This window comes from Phaethon lepturus, unplaced genomic scaffold, assembly GCF_000687285.1.
Source record: "Phaethon lepturus isolate BGI_N335 unplaced genomic scaffold, ASM68728v1 scaffold15404, whole genome shotgun sequence".
NCBI classification, from domain to species: Eukaryota; Metazoa; Chordata; class Aves; order Phaethontiformes; family Phaethontidae; genus Phaethon; species Phaethon lepturus.
In genome coordinates, this window is record NW_010532744.1 from 36,803 (window position 1) to 51,081 (window position 14,279).

At 40.2% G+C, this 14,279-nt stretch overlaps 1 protein-coding gene across 1 annotated transcript; it reads left to right on the forward strand.

Moving 5' to 3' along the window:
- The first annotated feature begins 1,070 nt into the window (after positions 1 to 1,070).
- LOC104619158 (zinc finger protein 474-like) lies at positions 1,071 to 13,328 on the forward strand. Its single transcript, XM_010284943.1, has 4 exons — positions 1,071 to 1,699; positions 5,092 to 5,122; positions 9,516 to 9,690; positions 13,177 to 13,328. Exons 1-4 carry the CDS (start codon positions 1,071 to 1,073, stop codon positions 13,326 to 13,328), a joined length of 987 nt encoding a protein of 328 aa, XP_010283245.1.
- The last annotated feature ends 951 nt before the right edge of the window (positions 13,329 to 14,279 follow it).

A 14,279-nucleotide genomic window follows, 5' to 3' on the forward strand; every position in this document is an offset into this window, starting at 1 on the left:
TTATTTTGTATTCTTGCAATAATAAAGCCTCTACCGTAACATGTTTATAGCCTGAATTTTATTTTCTGGTCCTTGGAGGACCAGCACAAAAAATTGTCTCTGTGAGAAATGAACGTTTAAGTGATATAACACAAAGTTGTCTGTATACAGGGATAGACTGCAAATTGAAAAACTGAAGCATGCTTAGCACTGTCTTCTTGAGACTAAACAAACACAGCGCCCTTAGCTTCTCCTCATATGGCATGCACTTCAGCCCCCAAAGCATCTCATCATCCTTTACTGATAAACTTGCTCCATTTTATTAATCTCCCTCCTGTACTGGGAAAATCAAGACTGGTCAGAGAATTTGAGATACCACCTCACAAGTGCTGGGTAAAGGGGCCTAATCATTTCCTTCAGCCTACAGACTGGGAACATTTTCCTTGCTCTCTCTCCCTTTAGAGATTGGACATTAACATCCCTCTACTAAGGGACTTATTTTCATTTCTCTTGAGACAGGGAAATTTTGTTTACCTATCAATGTAAATGGCTTAGAAATTAAAGACTGTCAGAAATACCAGTTCTGTCAATAACTGAAAATAAAACATATTGATTATACTGAAAACCACTGTTTTTCAGCAACGTCAGTTTGTGCAAATCTGTCTTTTTGCACCCTCTGAGACTAGAATTTCAGATTTACATTGTTCACCTGATCATTAAAGGTAGGCTATGTTTGATGTTATTTGTCTGCTACTTAAAAATATAATAGATTAGTAAGGTAAACTGATCCTGGTGATAAACCACTTGTTAGTAACCTTAACAAGAGAGATGGTGTTTATTAATATGTACGGATTTAATTTGTTTCAGGATCATGTGAAACCAAAAGGCAAAACAAAAACATACAGAAACCCTCTTTCCATTGGATGAATGGAAATGAAATTGCTCTTAGGTGCAGTTTTCCAGTTTTGAAGTCCCTGGTGTACTCCAGCCCATGAAACTGAATTAAGACGGAGCATCATGCTGAATAACAGACTTTTCCAAGCCCTTTATGTGTAGGATAGAGAGAAGTTTCTTGAAATCTTGTACCCTTCATGGAAACAAATGTAAAGAAAAAGAATGTGAACAAAACCCGTAACGCTCTGCCAAGTGCTGGAGAGGCCCCTGCTAGTGTCTCTAGCATCTTGCCTTCAGAGCAGGTTTCACCATCTACTGTGTCAAATCTTCCCAGAATTTTGCATGAAGTAGTAGGTCTAGAAGCTGGACCCCAGAAAAGGCAACCAGGCACTGCAATAATATCAAAACAGTCAGATTCTTCAAGCATGCCTCGGACACCACTGAATCGGCCTGTCATCCCACCAAGAAGACCTTGCTTCAGGGTATGCTATATCTGTGGCAGAGAATTTGGGTCACAGTCTATTTCTATACATGAACCCCAATGCCTAGAGAAGTGGCATGTTGAAAACAATCAGCTACCAAGGCATCTCAGAAGAGCGGAGCCCAGGAAACCTGAGGTCCTTACTGGTGGTTCCTGTACGCTTACAGCTGAAAACGAGGCAGCTTATCGTAGTGCTCAAGCCCAGCTCCTGCCCTGTGGAAGCTGTGGCCGAACCTTCCTTCCTGACCGTCTCATTGTGCACCAAAAGCATTGCAGAGGAGGTAGCAGCAGTGCGGGGCTGTCAGGCTCTAGCCTCCGTAAACCTGGCAAAGGCCCAAGCTCTGGGTCTGGCTCAGCAAGTGAGGATCTACCTAAGACCCGTCAAGGAAAGAGCGGGCTTGCACCAGTCGTATTAGACAAGGTAAATTGCTAAGCATGTGCGGTATGAAAGGGTGCGGAGGCATTTTGACGCTGGGCATTCCAGGAGAGACTGGGTTCCCATCAAATTTAAAAAATCACTTTCCTTCAGAAGGATCTTTTGGCTCTGTGCAAATGTTTCTCTGCTGAATGGTAGGTAAAGGAAAGGGGGATACTGTGTGCATAAGGGAAACTGCTTATTACTATTTCTTCTGATCTTCCTGTTGAAAGGGAGTAGCTGGGTTCTCATACTCTGTGGTCCTGTGAGAGTTATGTCCCCAAAAGGGACCATTGTGTGCTGTATTTCCCTAGGAGACTCTGTTGAGCAGCTTAGGCAAACCTTGAACGTTGCACGTTTTAGCAAGTATTAGGTATTTTTATTTAGTTAACATGAAATACAATGTTTCATTATTCTGTAAGCACTCCAGCAATTTTCATTTTTTACTGTTATTCTTAAACTTGGCGTGGAGCACAAGTTTATTGAGGACTGCATGTTCAAAGGCAGCAGCTCGGGAGTATAACAACAACAGAATAAAGACGACTGCACATTTCTTTCCACTGAATTTGATTCAAGATCCAAGAATAAAGAAGCTGATTCACATTATCCAAAAGCTACACAAAGTTTTGGAAAATGGCGTATTTTTTCTGCATTTGTTTCTGCACAAGCTGTCTTTTGGCCAGGAGTTTTGTAAAAAGACAGATGTCTAAATTTAGGCTCAGTGTCTAAAATAAAAGGTCTTTTTTTTTTTTTTTTTTTAATGGGGGTTGGACTCCTGATTGTCTACATTACTTTTGAAAATGGGATTTAGCTTGCTCAGTCACCAAAGGAATGCAATGCTATGCAGAGCATTTCTAAAAAAGCTTTAGAAGTCAGAGCATGCTGTACTTCAGTTTTGCAGCTGCTGGACAAAATGGAGATAATAGCATTACCTGAACAAACATGAGAAAAAAGGCAATGTAAGGTATTTTTATATTATGCTCTTTGAGGCCACTAATTGATAGATACTAGCAAATTAGGTGCACTCCTTAAGTCTTTTATGAGCAAATTTCAAACAACGCACAAACAGTTCAAACTGCTGCACAGGTGCATCTATAACTATAGGAAAGGAGATGTTCTTGTGTTACACTACCTCGTACCATTTACCAAAGTACTGGAATTGCTTTAAAGGTGATTGTTCAACAAAAGGCGGGTGTGACAGTGAGAGTTTTGTCCATCACACATAATCTTGTATGTTTAAAAAAAAGGGGGGGGAGGAGGGGGATGTCCATAGTTATAATGTCATAAAAAAACAAATTTAGCATGTGGTTTGGCATTGAGAGTGACTCTGTAAAAATGTTGCCCTCTTGGACAACATATCTGCTCCCTGTGTGGATTCAGTCACATCTGCTGACTTATTGAACAACAACATTAGTACCACTTTTTACTTCTGTGAGCTCTGCAGAGCCAGAACGAAATGAATTTGAATCTGTTCTTCTTTCTGTGTGAACAACAGATTTCTTCATTTACTTCCAAGCAGTTTCAGTTCATCAGTTGCAGCAGAACTAATGAGGCTGTACAGCTTGCAGTTTGTAATTGACTCTGAAGGACTTTATTATTAACAGTGACTTTCAGGAAAGGATGATGGATTTTACCTCTCTGAGGTCCTTTATTATTTTCAGAGCTGTCCTTTTGTATGGAGGTATGCTTTAAAGGCAGAGATAGGAATGGAAAGAGAGAAAGACATATTTTGTGGTCCCAGGGGCTGTTCAGGACTGGCAGGCCGCTTCTAAATGGTCAAAGGAAGCCTCTCTTCCATTGGTTTAAATCCTCTCTGTGAGGGTCTCCATCTCCAGTCGAAAGTTTTGAAAGGTCCACACATTGAAGGATGTTGAAAAGCACTAAGCTTACAGAAGGACTGCAGTCTTGCTGTGAACAGGGACAAGGTCTGGGTTTCCTCTACAGTCTTCGTCTTTTTCCAGCATATGGTTTTAATTTCGCTCACCTTACCAGCTACTCAGTTGCTTATTAATTATGTTAAAAAATACCAGTAGTGGAGTGAATCGGCAATCTGCTTTGGTCCCGGCAGGAAAGCATTTGGGGCAGTCCCTGTCTCGCTTAGACCTACTCACTGTGACAGTGAATTATTTAAGTACCTGTTTAAAGTTCTGATTCAGCAAAATAGGAGAGGGAAAGTATAACTGAAGAAAACCCCAACCTTTATATAAGTGTGTTTAAGAACTGTAATGCTACTTTCAATTTATGCAATGAAAGATGTCCTAGATTAAAAAGCTGGATTTTCCTCATTTTAAAAATAAAGGTCTGACTGATTTGGTAGTACACCATCTGAACGGAATTTTAACTTTACAACTGCAAACATTTTTGCCTGTATGCCTCTCTCCTGGAGCTCTCTCTCCCTTAGCACATGCAGGATTAGCTAGACCAGTACCATTACTGACAAACACTTACTCAGTTTGATGTTAAATGTCTTTAGAGCTGGAGACTCAACAGCCTCTGTAAGCCACCTCTTCCATTAACTGTCCTTGCTCTCAGAATGGATGCACACATCTGAGTTAATCATGTCTGGCTGTGTAAAACAAACAACAGCCTAAGCTTAAGAGAGTCTCAGGAGTCACATCAGCTCAGAAATTCTCTTTTGGATTCTGCTGTGATACCCCAGACAATGGAGGTGATGTCTGGAACTACAGTTCCAGGAAAGTCAGACTTGCGCTAGAGCGGAGTGTGGTTTTTATTCTTTCATAGACTAAAATGTCTGCTACATATAAGTGAGTATTAATGATTTGCTGTGGGTATATGTGTTAAAGATTTTTTGACAGCAGATAAGCTGATCCTAAAATCCTATCAGACATGTCGTTAGCATCTGGTGCTGCCATCTGCTGTTTTCTTCTTATCAAGTTAACTACCTAAAAATAAGATTTCAGTGATCTTCCTTTACTGTATTGTAATACATTTTAACACAGCATAAGTCTTGAAAACCTGTGTAACAACAAAATGTTGATGTTGTATCTTGCTTTAGCTTAAAGTCATCTAGTCACTAGTAAAATGAAAACTCCTGATGCTGTGTAATTCTAATGAAGGTGGGTAGTCAATTATAAACATTTGCCTCAGTTGCAGCAGTTTTAAACATCTTCTTAGGAGAATATTGACAAACGGATTTGCAAATATAGAAAGTTAGGTGAGAACAGACAGCAAATGGGCGGTTTGAATGAAACTTACTGAGTACTATCATTGGGAATGATTGAGCTTGCTGCCTTCTTTCTTTTACACACAAGCTATGTTCATTATACTGATGTATTTCTTTTAAAAGATAGCACATCAGGAGTAAAACGGGATATTCTAGGGCTTCCAGTGGAGTAAACCTTAGTCACCTGCATCATCTGGCACAATTACCTTGCTCTTCAAGGAAATGTCATACACAGACGTATGACCAGTCCTAACATTAGTTTGCTGTTGTGTCGGGGCAGTGATCGAAAGCACTCCAGAAGGCTGTGAAACGAGCCTTTGGATGGTCATGAGAGCCACAACACAGCTTGTCCTCTCCCTTATGCACAATGCCTCTTACTTTGCAGAGGGGAATGTGAGAAGGGGCTGCTTTCATACAACACAATGCTACTGCTAAGTGTTTGTACCAACCTTCTCCTGAACCTTTGTTCCTTGGGCAATTCAAGCCTGTGACAAGAGCTCTGGCCTACAGCAGGAGGCCTCCTCTCCTCCCATTAAAATACATGGATAATTAAACAAATAAGAAAGATGGGGAGGTGTGCAGTCCTAGATGATAAATATTGATGGAGGGGAGTTTGGAGGTCAGTCATATTGGGTGTACTTAAGATGAAATTAAAAGCTTTGTGCAGTATGGGAGGATTTGACCTCATGTAACACCATAACAGCAGCCTGGGGCTAACCTCAAGTAATGTCAGGTCTATTGAAAACACATAGTTGTGTAGCCCTCTGAGTTAAATAACTTCATTCATGGTCATGCAGACATAGTTAGCAGTCTTGGAGAAAAAAGAAAATACTGAGGCACCAGAGGAAAACCCAACTGCACTGTTAGGTATTTGTAGGTATTTTTATAATAACACATATCCTCAGGAACAGACCTTCCCTACAATCCTTTTTAAAAGTGAAAAACAAAGCAATGAGCAGACAGCCTAGCCACTGGCCTGTGAGTAGTTTGGGTTGGAAAATTGTGGTGATTCCAAAAATAGTTTAGTTTCAAACTGCAGGCCTCCAGATGTGACATTTGGGATAGGCACACTCTGAAGAGAAAAAGAAATGAAAGAGAAATATCATCAGCTGTAGCAATTCCAAATAAAGCTTATCATACCTCAGATTCCACAGTTAAGCAACAAAAGAACTGTTACTACCAGTTGTAAGGATGTTCTCCTTCAGGTTTTATTTTTCAGCTTTTTAAATGCATGCATTTGCAGAGAAGGATTTCCGTATGTAATGCGATGTGTGGTGATGGTTCAAACTCACTACATTTCTGGAAAAAATAATTCCATCCTTAGAGTGATCTGATTCCATTTAATTAATTCTGGTTTCTGCTATTGTTGCTGTACAGTTTTTAATAGTGGAAGTTACAAAACAGGGACATTTCTACTTGAAGACATTTCTTAAACATTTTTTTCACCAAATAGGATTTAGTTGTGAATCAATCCCAACTGATAACTTTGGAGAACAGAACTTAGCTATTTAGCTGCAGGCCTGGTTTTGCTCAGTTGCAACACAAAACCCACCTATAAAGACTATCAAGATCTGTAGGGATGGCAGTATTGCTCATTCAGTCATAGAATCATAGAACCACAGTTTGGGTTGGAAGGGACCTTTTAAGGGGTCCCTGCAATGAGCAGGGACATCTTCAACTCGAGCAGGTTGCTCAGAGCCCAGTCCAACCTGACTTGGAATGTTTCCAGGGATGGGGCATCTACTGCCTCTCTGGGCAACCTGTGCCAGTGCTTCACCATCCTCATTGTCAAAATTTTCTTCCTTAGATCTAGTCTAAATCTGCCCTCTTTTAATTAAAACCATTACCCCTTGTCCTATTGCTACAGGCCCTGCTAAAAAGTCTGTCTCCACCTTTCTTAGAAGCCCCCTTTAAGTACTGGACGGTTACACTAAGGTCTCCCCAGAGCCTTTTCTTCTCCAGGCTGAACAACCCCAACTCTCTCAGCCTGTCCTCACAGGAGAGCTGTTCCATCACTCAGATCATTTTTGTGTCCCTCCTCTGGACCCGCTCCAACAGGTCCATGTCTTTCCTACGCTGAGGGCTCCAGAGCTGGATGCTGTATTCCAGGTGGGGTCTCACTAGTCTTTAAGTTTTCAGGTGAGACTACCAAAAAGACCATCCCAGAACTGTGGAAATGTGTCCAGATTGCACTGGATGGAGATCGCTAACTTTTGTCTTGCAGGTCTCTGGCAGCTGTTCAACAGCAGGACATCACAACGACTTTAGAACAAGTGTAATGGATTTGAATGAAGCAGTCAGAGATAAAAAGCTGTCTCCGTTCACTAGGGAAATATTTCTGAGATAAAAACTATTTGATTTTAACAATGATACACCTGTGCATCTGTTAAATTTATAGGGAGCATTTAATTTTTTAAGTGATTTGTCACCTGTCTCATATCAGGACTTTAAGTCCTCTTGAAGCTATAAATTTGTTTTTATTATACTGCCCCATATGGTGGAAATTATTGTGACAGTGCAGGCTAAGTAAGCATGATTTTCATTTGTACTAGGATTCTTTTTTGTCATTCTGGTAGTATATAAAGAGTCTCTACAAACCTACAAATATGAATGTAAATCCAATTGCTCTTCCCTAGTTTTCAGCCAATAAATAATCTATTTTACTGAATGGCAGAAACCTAGATAATGAAAAATAGATAGGAAAATGCGTTGCCAGTGTTTTTACACCTAGCATTTTTTCAGAACCTATTTCTAAAATGCTATAGGCATACCCGTAACAAGCATGCATACTGAAATGAGTCCCCTGACCTCAAGATTTTAGGCTGTAGTACCCTTATCTAAAGCTCTCCAGAGCCTGCAAAGAAACATATACCACCTTCAGAAGACTCTGTGTCTGGACCCAGAGTCTTATCTCCATATCAGACAAGGTTTAGCCCAGGAGCTGAAGTAAGGAAGTAAGTGAAAACTGATAATGAAAATCAGAGGGCATTCTTAAAACAGCTGTTGCTATATTCAGCCATAAGTAGGAAGAGAAGGTTATATATATAAAATACCTTGTTATCAAAGATGGCTAAGAAAATTCCATTTGAAAGTTAAGAGGATGAAAAAGTCCTTGGAAAAACTGTCTTTGGATAAGTTATATTTTAATTCACTGTGAGAACTTTCCAGGTGAAGTCCAACTTTTCCCAGAAAAAATACACTTTGTAGGGTAGTATTTATTCATGTAATTGAGTTTACATGTGTGATACAGGAAAGAAAGCTTATGCAGATTGTTCACTAATGACATTTTCAGACTGTAGCATAAATGCGAGAAGAGCTGCCCAGAGTTTCTTGAATACACTGATGGGCTGACAGAGAGAGTCATAAATACGGGAACAGGTTACACTTTGTCTTACACAGCAGCAGAGGAAAAAACGAAATCCCCACCTCCCTTGTTTGAGTGAGAAAGGCTTCCTGTGTTTGGTCTGGCATGGCTGTCCCTCTACCTTTAGGAGGGCAGGGAATAGCTCATCTCTTACTGGTATTCTGCAGTCAGGAGTGCAACGTGCTGGCGGTTGTGAGACCTACCCGTGTGCCTCAAAGTCTGTCTCTGCAGTACGTTTCTACACCACTCCTGGAGCAGGACTGGCACTGACACCATGCCTAGCCCAGGACGTGCCTAAGTCGAGTCCATAATCTGCAATACCGCAGTAATTATATATTTTTCAAGCTTAGAATATGTGTTTGTGGGGCTTGGGGTTGAGGGATTTTTTTCTTCCGTTAGGCTGTTTTTCTCTGCAAACAAAAGCAAATCTGCAGTGCAGGAGCAATGACTTGCTTAGAGTCCGGTTGTGCCCTCGCTGCCATCACAGGCGAGGTTCACACTGAGGCCTTCAGGATAAACAAGCAACAGTTCCTATCCTGAAACATGCTGGATCTGTGTTAATCCTTCAAGGCCAAGAATTCCACCAGCTAACTGATCTGTGGCAGAAGTAGCGTGGGGTTAGAGGCCACAGTCACAAGCCGGAGACAGCTGCTCTCGCTGTCCAACCCCAGAGAGATGCTAAGGCTGGACATAGTTCTTTACCTGCGTGCTACCTGGAGATGGGGTCTTTCTGCTACTGCACTAGACATCAGCATTCCTCCTCTGCTTTTATTGCTGCTTTCCATGTTACTTCTGTTTGGTAGATAAAAAAACGGGCTTTAAGATGGACACTGTGCTGCAGAAAACTGATTAAGCAGAGGAGTTGTTCCTGCACGTGAAGACTCAGCATTTCCATGAACCTGATGGTGTGAAAATAAAAGAACTAAGACCTACATAGATAAGCATTAATTAGGTGACACACATGAATTTTCAGCTCGGTGTCTGCAGAAGGAGCCTACCTGTTCCAGGTGGCCAGTTAATGAGGCAGTATCTCTCACAGACTTCAAGACTGAACCCAGACAAAATGAAGCTGATGATAGAAACAGTTACACTGATTTCACAGACTGATTCCACAGTTTTCATCCAAACTTGTTCTGATTAAAAGTTAATGTTGAAAACAATATTTATTCTTCTTCACAATTGTTATTTGCGGGCACAGGTGATAAGACGGCCACCAGCAGTGATTTGTTACATATGCAGCCGTGAGTACGGAACAAAATCTATTAGTATCCATGAGCCACAATGCCTGAGAAAATGGCACCAGGAGAATGACATGCTACCCAAGCACTTGAGAAGACCTGAGCCCAAAAAGCCTGAAGTCTGTCCTATACAAGGTAAGCTACAGACCAAATGGGGAAATGGGAGGAAGAAAATGTGAGGAAGATAAAAAAGGATTTTAAGCAATAGCTTAACAGTTTGCAAGTACATCTCTCTCCCTTTTACTCCAAAGAGAAGGAAGCCATCATGGCTTGTTTTAAGCTTTCTGTTAAGTATCCCGTTCTCTTTTTGTGCTGCATCCCTAAGAAGTAAGAGTAGTGGTTGCTTTGTGGGACATGCCTCCTGGGACAATCCTCTTTATGTGCCAGTATGCTCTGAATCAAAACACAAAAAAATTAGCAACCTGCTTCACAGCTACATCAGTACCTTTTGACTACTTTCAGCACTGTAGAAAGGCATATTTTAAAATGGGCAAAAGCATCCATGAATAATGTGCAGACTTGACACATGCAGTTACTAAAATAAAATACCCTCAGGCAACATAAGGATAGATATGTTTTACATATCTGTCAGCCAGGTTTTACACCTATAGCGTCAGTTATAAAAAAAGCTTGACACTAGCACTTAGCAGTGAACGACCTCAAAAACAGGAGTTCTGTGGCAAAATAAGAAATACAATACTAATGCACAAGGACTGGTAGAAAATAAGGTATTTTTAAAACCTACCTATAACATATTGTTGTTTCAGGTTTTTATTAAAATATATTTATAGATAGAAATGCAGTATCTTCTACAATGAACATCCAGTGGATGTTATTGGTCCCTTTTTATTTACAAGCCTTAGAAACTTTCTTTGTGAGACACTATAATATAAACACAGTAGGAAAAAAATATATGTAGTATCAAATTAACATTTTATTTTTGCCAATTATGTGTGCTTGTGCTGTGGCTTCTGTTTTCTAAGATGCCTAGTAGGGACCACTTCTTAAAAAAGAAGTGGGACCACTTCTCAAAATCAATGAAAACTGATGATCCCCAGCACCCAACAGAGCTGGGCTCCTATATGTATCCCAGGGGTGTGTGCTCACTTTAGGGCCAAAAGGAAATCTCATCTGTGCTTTGCCTGGAAGCTGCTCCCTGGACTTCCCCATTCCCGCATGAAGTTATTTCATCCTGTCAGCTGGATGATTTCCCTGGCCCTGCCAGCTGGTCTGAGCTACTTTGGCCCAAGTTTGGACCACTTGCTCACAGGCAGTTAATTCACCCACTTTTTATTTATATTCCCCACAATTTCCCACAGCTTCCCCTAATGTCTGGAAAAGTAGACAAATTCTCCTACAACTCACTGCAAAAGAATCATACACTAGATCAGTTTACAGCAGTACAAAGATATATGTCCCCAGAAGACATGCACAGAATAGAACAGGATCACTGAGAACACTAACCAGCTGTTCAAAATAACAATAGTCACAGCTCAACATATATCAAATCAGGATTTGGTTAACATATGCCAAGCAGCAGAGTTGAATCTGCGGTAAAAGATAGGTTCAAAAGACATTTTCATTGTATTTACTCTTTTTGTTGTTAAGACCTTTTTAATTATTACATGTTGTGTGGTAAAAAAGATGGAGAAAATGAGAATTCCATATGAAAGAGGAGGATGCAAAAGGACAAATCAGGTTATTTTGAAATACACTATTCTTATTTTGAAGGAGTGGAAGCAGAAAGACAACCACACTTTGAGGGAACAATCCAGCAGAAGGCTCCCAGATATGAATCAGAAAATTGTCTCATTTATGCAATGAGTCATATCAGGCGCCGCGCATCTCCTATGAGGTGTTGTGTGCCCACGGTTCCCCAGGGGATGCTGACCTGCTTCCAGCATCTGTCCCTAAATGTCTGCTGATGCAAGTCTGACCAGTTCTGTAGCTTGAGCTAAAATTGTTGTTCCCCCTGCAGTTGCCTCATGCTCCTGGCCACGAGAAAATAATCTCAGTGTTGTTCTTTTTCCGTAAGACTTACTCTCAATCATCTGGTAAATGCTATAACTGACCTTGAGACCACATACACGTACTGCATGCCTCACAGTTTCTCAGTTTAGGGAGGAGGGATTACCCCTGTTATTGAATGGAACAGGCAATGTTCAAAAAAAGCTCAGAAATATTAACTGCTTACATAAAACTTTTTATAACTTACATAAATCTTTTTCTGAAAACTCAAGTGTCACGGGAAGACAACCACTGCCCTGATTACACAGTGTTTTGTTTGTGGAATGCCTAACACATGCCTGCAAGGAGAAAGTCATCTCTCTCTCTCTCTTTTTTTTTTTTTTTTTATTCAATAAACTTTCCAAAGTACAGAAAATACACATTCATTTCCTGCAAGCAAAGGGGATATTTGTCTCAGCCAAGAAAAGAAACACTACTTGGTTGCTCTTCTAACAAAAAGAACATTAGGAACAGGCATATTAAAGAGATCTAAGGCTTATTGTGGTTATGTGAACCATTGGATATGAATCATATTAAAACTGTATGGGCCTTTAATGAAGAGCTCTATCATGTGCCAATGACAGAAACCATGGAATATTTTTAAATGCACAAATCTTTTTCTTTTAAAAATTGTCTGTTGCTAACAGTTCAAAGACAAAAAAGTTTTTTTAGTCTTTTTCTGTGTTGTCATACCTTTTGAGAAGGGCAAAACAAATGATTCTTCAAATCGAACCATGTAGATTTCTTTTCTGCATGCACTTCAGATGAAAACTCTTAAGATCTAAATACAGGTATTAAGCAACCTACCTGGCCTTTTTGGAAATCAGTTTTAAACACCACTATGTGAAAGTCCATTTCAAGATGAAAGTAAACAGGATTTTTTTTTATACACAAATAAAATCTTAAAAATACATCTGATGTGAGTGTTTGAAGAATGCTCCTGAGCTTTCAGAGCAGTCACTCTTCCCACAGTGGAAAATAACTGTGGGTAAAACTGGATTAGTGTTTAGATGACAACAGATGCATCAGTGCAATGACCTCACTGGAAGTTATGGCTTAAAAGAACTGTAGGTTTTGTCTGTAAAGTTTTAGTCTTACCTAAGTTTTACTCCACTTATTGGCAAAACTTGCATAGGCTTCAACAGGAAGAAAATTGGGCCCCTTGTCCAAAGCAGTACAAAGAGCATATTCTCAAGTACGATACGCTCCCACCCATTGCCATGGTCAGATAGCACATGCTCATTAAACAGAACTTGAAGTAAAGCCAAAAAGTGAAATTTGCTGATAATACTATGTATGCAAAGATGTTAATAATTAGCTGAGAATGCATATCATAACACACAGCATGATGTTTTCTCTGTACTCTCATTCAATACAAAATGATTCAGTTTCAAGTGAATTTAATTCAACCCCTGGGACAAAAAGCAGAGTCTTTTTTATATATTTTTTACTCTTTTGCTTCTTTCTTTTCTTTCTTTTTCATTTGCAAAAGCAATATGGTTTGGTTAAACTGAAAGGCTCAGTCAACAGGTATTTCCTGAAAATATTTTCCATAAAGAGTTGAATGTGGGTCTCCAGAATGAAAACTGATACTTTCTTTTTTTAATTTTCCAGCCAAAGGTTTCTATGATCTTGATTCTTTAAACGAGGCTGCCTGGATCAGCGCCCAGAACCAGCTAGTTCCATGTGATATTTGTGGGCGTACTTTTCTTCCAGACAGACTGATCGTCCACCAGCGGTCCTGTAAACTGAAACCTGCAACATGAAGTGGATGTAACACACACGCATACATACGCATACGCATGCTCACACACGCACACACACGCACACACATGCACGTGTGTGTGTGCATGAATACACAGACATGCACCCATACCTTTCAGCCACACCATGAGAAAAATTAAATCCTGCTGGAGAGCCATGGGCATCAAAACTGTAGTGTGTCGTCAGATCACATGATCCAAAAGCCTCCAGAGTAAAATCAGCAGTTGCTACTGTAAGGTCAACAGTTTAAGCCCAGCAGTAGCAAAAATGACTCCTCACTTCTGTCGTTGAGGTAGCATCACCTTGAAACCACAGTTTGAGAGGGATAACATAAAACTTGAAAGTAATGTTAACTATCATCTTCCTTCTGATCCTGTGCTTTGTTGGGTGTAGGAGAACCCAAGTGAAGAATCCTCCCAGGTTGCTTTCTGAACTGCTATTCTGTCTTCGTCTCTGTTGGTCAAATGTGGGATGTTCTTCAGCTCCACTCCTTTCACAGCCTTTCAGATTTAGCTATCTGGACCTTTGAAATAAGTTGGGCCTTCTGCATGCATTTCCCATTTTACACAGCATGTTTGGTTTTTTGTATTCAGCAAAGGACCAGAAACTATTAACTATAGCTGTTAGGGGTCTTTCACTGCAGAAACCCCCAAGAGAGTATCCCACATGGATCCATATTGTAGTCTTGCTTTTCAACAGATCTGTGAGACCGGGAGAGATGGTTTAATTCCAGGAGCTCCCTTGTCCACAGGGACATTTGGCTACACGTCCCTTGCTCAATGAATATATTCACCTACTGTTTCAGAAGCTGAATCTTCAGACAACTTTTAGGAAATGAGAGTTTTGATGAGGAGAAATTCCATTGAATCTCAATGGCAGCAAAGCCAGAGTGATGTTTATCAGGAAAATTATTTCTTTGAAAATTTTGTTTCACAGAATCACAGAATCACAGA